Source organism: Heliconius melpomene, unplaced genomic scaffold (genome assembly GCF_056956725.1).
Source record: "Heliconius melpomene rosina isolate 202511_hmr_F unplaced genomic scaffold, ASM5695672v1 ptg000032l, whole genome shotgun sequence".
Lineage (NCBI taxonomy): Eukaryota > Metazoa > Arthropoda > Insecta > Lepidoptera > Nymphalidae > Heliconius > Heliconius melpomene.
The window spans coordinates 47815-54940 of record NW_028181866.1 but is presented as its reverse complement, the minus strand read 5'-3'; the positions used below and the strand labels follow the sequence as shown (position 1 = coordinate 54940).

Below are 7126 nucleotides of genomic sequence, written 5' to 3'. Positions count from 1 at the left end.
CCTTGATGGTTTGGATCGAGATCCATGGGGGCGTCCATACCGTATGGTTCTGGGCAAACTACGGCCATGGATGCCGCCTTTGACAGAAACTCTAGACACGGATCAGTTAAGAAGTGTAATTAATACTCTGTTCCCTGTGATCCGGTCACATTCTCCAGTGGTGTTCTTTCCTCAGGCTTGGTCTGACGAGCTGTGCGTAACTGACCTGGAAATGAAGCAAGTTGTACGCCGTCTCAGTGCTCGTAATACTGCACCAGGTCCTGATGGTATACCCGGCAGAGCTTGGGTTTTGGCCCTACCCGCCCTGGGAAGCAGGCTAAGAATACTATTTAACAGTTGTCTTCGTTCTGCTACATTCCCTAGGGCCTGGAAAGAGGCAAATTTGGTGCTACTTAAGAAGAAATCTAGTAACCAGGGTGCACCCTCTTCGTATCGCCCCATATGCTTACTAGACGAGGTTGGTAAGCTCTTTGAGCGGATTATTGCCAATCGCCTCAATGAACATCTTTCATGCGACGGTCCTAATATATCGGATAATCAGTTTGGTTTTCGACAGGGGCGCTCCACTATGGAGGCTATTCTGCGTGTCCGCTCTCTTACAATGGAAGCTACATCCCAGGGTAGAATATCTCTTGCGGTAAGCTTGGATATTGTCAATGCTTTTAATTCTATCCCTTGGGATACGATTAGCGAGTCACTAAATTACCATCAGATGCCCGTATACCTGCGGGCGATTATTGGGAATTATTTGCGAGATAGATACATTTCATACACGAATCAAAACGGTTACAGAATCCATAGAAGAATGTTTTGTGGGATTCCGCAAGGATCTGTCCTAGGACCACTTTTATGGAACCTTGCCTACGACGCTGTTTTACGTGTAGTACTCCCTAGGGATGTCGAAGTTATTTGTTACGCAGATGACACGTTGGTGTTGGCAACTGGGCCTACTTTTGAGGACACTAAAAGGCTTGCAGAGATCGGTGTTGAAATGATCGTCACAAAAATATATGACCTGGGATTGCGCATAGCGGCTCACAAGACTGAAGCATTATGGTTTCACAAGCTGCCGAGAAGTAGGGATCCGCCTGACACGTATGTTCGTGTAGGTGATCATCAGGTTCACGTCGGTCGGCATATGAAATACTTAGGGCTCACTTTAGACAGTCGCTGGGGATTTGAAGAACACTTTGACCGCCTAGTCCCTCGAATAGACAAAGTAGTGGGTGCCCTGCACAGTCTACTACCTAATCTTGGAGGACCGACAGAGGAAGTTCGTTTGCTTTATGCTGGTGTTGTTCGATCAATGATCCTTTATGGTGCACCTGTCTGGTCCCACAGACTGTCAATTCGGCGCTGTAGAACTAAAATTTGTAGTCTACAGCGCAGAGTGGCTATCAGAATAGTACGTGGTTACCGTACGATATCCTATGAGGCAGCTACATTACTGGCAAATTTTCCGCCTTTAGATATTCTGGCATCTATGAATGCGAGAATATACAGTCGGATTCGAGAGACAGCTGGATCTTCACCTCTGAGCACATTTGATATCAGACGACGGGAAAGCGATGTTGCATTCCAGACGTGGCGTACACGGCTTTGCGAAGAGCGCTATGCTCGCAAGCGTGTCGTTCAAGCGATACTTCCTTCCTTCGAGGCTTGGATGAGACGAAAACGTCGAGTTACGTACCGTCTTACACAGATAATCACAGGGCACGGTTGCTTTGGTGATTATTTGTTTAAGATCGGACGTCAGACATCTCCGATTTGTCTTCACTGCGACAGAGACTCTGATACTGCCCAACATACCCTTGAATCGTGTACCACGTGGGACACGGAAAGGCGGGCTTTAGTGCAGGAAGTTGGACGTAATCTTTCCCTTCCTGTGCTTATAAGAAAAATGTTGCGCAGGGAATCAGCGTGGACAGCCGTAGTCACCTTCTGTGAGACGGTCATGTCACGGAAGGAGGCTGCTGGACGAGAACGGGAGAGGGCCAATCGTCCTGGTCCCTCCTAGTCCTCAATGAATTAGATTAGACCATTGGTGTGCAGTGTGGGGAATCTGCGCACCATATTCTGGTCTGTTGGTGAATTTAATTTTAAAATATAAGAGAGCTCCGTAGAGGAGCGCGTCATCTGAGGAGGGCTACGGACGCGGTTCTACCAATTTCCCGGGTCCTCCCATTGTGTCGAAGTCGGCAGCCGCAGGGGTTTTAGTGGGTAAAAATCCTACATAATCTGATCCTCCCCAAGGATTTGATATCTTTTGAAGATTTCCCCTGCGAAAAAAAAAAAAAAAAAAAAAAAAAAAGACCTTAAAGGATGGGAAGCAAGCTGTAACATTTTGCCCACAAATCGATCGGAGAGATATTGACGGCGGATAGGAAGAGGAGGATCAACACACTCTACCTGGAGTGCGTTAGTGGGAGTAGACCTCATTGCACCTAAAATGATTCGGAGACATTTATATTGAATTCGATTGAGTTTTTCTGACGCTACTTTGTTAAAGGGGTCTAAAACAAATAAACCATAGTCAATATGACTACGAATTATTGCATGGTATAATAATTTAAGAGTATAAGGGTGTGCACCCCACCACACACCAGACACAGTTCTTAAAGCATTTATGCCTTTTTCACATTTTTTGCTGAGATACTCAGCATGTGCAATTCCGTTCAATCGTTTGTCGAGTATTAAACCTAAGAACTTTACACTTTCCGAAAAATTAATGGGAATATTATCATATAAAATGTTAAAATTTGGAATTAGTCTCTTTTTTGTAAATACCACCGCTTGACATTTAGCCACTGATAATGCCAGGCCATGATCAGAAAGCCATTGGTTAAGATAGTGCAAAGCAGTATTCAAACGAAAAGTTATGTCCTCCACAGATTTTGAGCTGTAGTAGAGAACGATATCATCAGCGTATTGAAGTATGTTGCAAAAACTATTGACAGACAGTTCGAGGTCATGTGTGTATAAATTATACAACAGAGGACTCAGAGCCGAACCTTGAGGAAGACCCTTCCAGACGAGTCTGGGAGGTACAGTAAGAAGCGGGTGCTTAACAGATACCGTTCTACCGGTCAGCAAATTGCATATGTAATGAAATATCCTCGGCGGAATACTCAGCTGTCGAAGTTTCTGCCTGAGTACCGGGAGAAGAACACCATCATATGCAGATGCAACATCCAGAAAAACACCAACTAGATACTCTCCTTTGGCATAAGCCCGTCGAATGTCTGTAGTTAAAATACTGAGACTATCTATGGTACCTAACCCCTTTCTGAAACCAAATTGAGAGGGCGCTAGTATATTCCTGCTTTCCACTAACCATTCCAAACGGTTTTTCAAAAGCCGTTCAACAATTTTTGATAAAGTAGATGAAAGAGCAATGGGTCTATAGGAATTAGGATCGGAAGAACATTTTCCTGGTTTAAGTAAAGGAATAATAATTTGGGATTTCCATGAGATGGGAGTATTGCCTGATTGAAATATAATATTTACCAGATTTAAAAAATGGCGCTTAGCTTGTTCACTTAATCTAGTAATAAAAGAATAAGAGACACCATCCTCTCCTGGACTAGTGTCCTTTAGATCCGTTAAGACGTTATTGAGCTCTTCAAAGGAAAAAGGACAATCCATTTCCTCTGAAGATTCAACCGGCGAGGATATAAAAAGGTCATAGGATGGTACAGAAGGAGGGGCCAATTTGTCAGCAAAATCATTAAGCCAAATGGAAGGATTATTGGAGTTCGGAGAGTTGACATTGTTAAGTGATCTGCGAAATCTCTTAACGTTTGTCCACACAAGAGAGGAAGAGGAGCGGGGACTTCGGGATTCACAGAAATTGACCCAGCCAAGTTTTTTCTTTTTACAAATGCATTTTCTAAACTTCGCATCACTGCGTAGGTACTCAATAAAATTCTCCATTGACATACAGGCCGCGTATGTCACCTCGGCAGACTTTCGCCGATCGACAGAATCAGAGCATTCCTGATCCCACCAGGGATTGAACTGCATCCAATTCTGAATGGAGCGCTTTTTAGGAATATGTGAGTCAGCTGCAGATAAAATGACAGAAATAAACCTATCATAGCAAAGAACGACATTCTCATAATTATCAGACTCAGGAAGATTGCCCAACATACAATCCACAGAGTCAGCATACTCAGACCAGTTTGCTTTTTTTAAATTATATTTAACAGTCGAATAGGGATTAAAAGTAGGAGAGTGTGTATTATTGCAGGATAACAGAATTGGGAAGTGATCACTACCATGGGTGGAGGGAAGTACAGACCATGATAGTTGGGAAGCTAGGGAAGGAGAACATAAGGAAAGGTCAATAGCAGTCCTAGGATTCTGATTAGGATTAACCCTGCGAGTCGGTGAGCCATCATTGAGAATGCAGAGATCCACATCGTCAATTATGTCTACCAACGAAGGAGAAAATCTATCACAGTAATAACACCCCCACATAGTGTGGTGAGTGTTAAAATCACCCAGGACCAGCACAGGGCTAGGAAGCGCAGAGATAATAGACTTCAGCTCAAGGAAGAGGGAAGAGGAAGGATGAGGAATATAAGCGGAAAGAAAGGAGATATTAAAAGCCCTCACAGCAACAGCATTAATCTGTTGACTGTGAGGTGGAAGAGGAATACGGGAATAGGAAGAGGAGTGCCGGATAAGAAGAGCACTACCCCCATACCCGTCACTTCTGTCCTCCCGTAAACAGGAGAAACCTGACACCCTAAAATGGGAATCAGGCAACAACCATGTCTCCGAGAGGGCAACAATGACAGGCTGATAAAGTGAAATAATATTCAGTAATTCATGCCTTTTGGGCCGAATACTGTTACTATTCCACTGGAGGAACTTCAATGGATCCATTATTAAGGATTTTATTATAAATTTTAGTAAGGTTCTGGGCAACGTGGGACGGTAAAGGAAATTCATCAGAGGAAGAGATTATGCTCACAAGGGTCTCTGTTAGAACAACTAACAGATCCTTTCTTGACATTGCTGAATTGTCAATGCCCTGATTAAGAGCACAACCATTAGGGAGGGAAGAGGAACAATTACCAGTTATTGCCTGGTGAGCTGACCTATCATATCCCTTTGCTAAAGGAGCGCGGGGACGGGGAGATTGGAACACAGTCTTACGGTAGGATTTGTTAGGACCGACTGGAACACTGGAATGAGGTAAAAGGGATTTATTATTAGGAATTGGTTGGTATGAGGGGATAGGATGGGAGAACACTTCTTTTGCCATATCAGCATAAGAGCGTTGGGAAGAAGGGAAACGTGATGACGCCTCCATATAGGATATGCACTCCTGTGACATTAAAAGTTTGATTGACTGTTGTCTTAAAAATTCGGGGCAGTCTTTGTCAGTGGCAAAATGTTTACTACCACAATACATACATTTAGAATCCTCCTTGGCTATGTCACATGCATCACCAGTATGCAACTGGGAACACCTGTAACATCTAAGCTTTGACCTACACTGTGCTTTAACATGGCCAAACCGACAACAATTTAAACATTGAATGGTAGGAAACTTGTAGGGCTCTACAGGGAGGGAAGAGTGATAGGAAAAGACCCTATCAGGCAACATCTGTCCACGGAACGTAACTACAACCGACTGTGTCGGAATCCATGTAGTTACCCCCTCACTTACATTCTTCCTATTCAATCTCCTGGCTTTCAATACTAAACCACACCCAGAGGGAAATACCAAGGACTCAACTAGCTCATCTAATGAGAAGTCAACGGGAACATCTCTTACTATACCCATTCTAGTGATGTTAAAGGTTGGTATAACAGCAACATATTTACATAGACTCAATAATGGGTTAGTCAAAAATAAATTCGCTGCAGTAGCATTTGAGAACTCAACGCTAATCTTATTGCGACCAATGTTTTTAATACCACCATCAATGATGTCGTTAATTTTATTCTTGTGCAGAAACTGGCCAAATCTGATAGCTCTAATAGAGGTACCAGCTGCCGGGTCAGGAATTTCCCTCGACACATACACAATGAAAGGGCCTTTATCGGACTCAAGGTATGACTTAGCATTTTCGGAAAGGGAGGGGTGAGTGTAAATATTTTGAATTGAAGGAGTTGCAGTGGAAGGATCGATTATGGTTTTTTTAACCATATCAACATCAGGATGAGAATCTACGCTTTGCCTTTTTCTGTTTATCTGTGCTTCTATACCACCCGGATCAGGGGGATCAGGCGGGGGGTCTGGATCCATTTTAAATCCTAACCTACAAACTTAAATATATATAATAACACCAATCTAACTACTAACAACACAAACACTTACTAAAACCAAACACCTTGATAATATGGAACCTCTAAAAACTTAAACTTTTCCACTTAAACTAATAAACAACACTAAATTAAATACAATCCTCACTGACACGTGTGTAAACCAAAACAAACGTTAGCGAAGTCAAAATTAGTATCTTAATAACAAAATGAAAAGAGCGGGCATTTTGACATTGACACATTGCAGTACTATATTTGACAGTTGACATTTGTAGCACGAAAGTCTCCTAACTATATATGTCGGAACGCTAGATTTAAAGAACCATACCATACCAACTATATATGATTGTTATCATAGATTGATTTCTCGATATATGGCGTTTCGAGCGTGCCAGTTGAGCACAATTCAATTGTTATCATAAATAATGTTTGTAATTGACATTTGACACTTGTCATTGATTTGGCGTTTAAAATATCCTGAAACTCTACGGTTCTCCTTCTCACATCCTTTTCTCTTGTCCTAAATTGACCTGTCCCTTATATGACATCCTTCCTTATAAAGTTCCCCGCCCCCTTAATGTTCAGTGTTTGTTAATGTTTGTGTTTAGTCCGTTATGTAAATTTTTATGTAAATATATTAAGAATAACAAAATTAAACTATAAACTAACATTTGTGTTAAATAGTAGATATTACTAACTGTTCAAGACCAAATAATAATTTTAAAATAATAGTTATTTTTCTTAATTTAAATAATTAACTTTATTATACATTATAATTAACATATTTTAAGTAGCAACATTTTATTTGTAAGTTGTTAATAATCTGTCACTATTGACGTTTATGTTT

General features: G+C 41.7%; 1 protein-coding gene across 1 annotated transcript; it reads right to left on the bottom strand.

The window, feature by feature from the left end:
• Positions 1-3867: 3867 nt before the first annotated feature.
• On the bottom strand, positions 3868-6885 carry LOC146526464 (uncharacterized). The gene has a single exon (XM_085207104.1). It carries the CDS (start codon positions 6260-6262, stop codon positions 4859-4861), a length of 1404 nt encoding a protein of 467 aa, XP_085063230.1. The 5' UTR covers positions 6263-6885; the 3' UTR covers positions 3868-4858.
• Positions 6886-7126: the final 241 nt, after the last annotated feature.

Excerpts from the sequence above, each read along its gene's own strand:
- LOC146526464 (XM_085207104.1), bottom strand. The coding sequence starts at position 6,262 with ATGGATCCAGACCCCCCGCCTGATCCCCCTGATCCGGGTGGTATAGAA.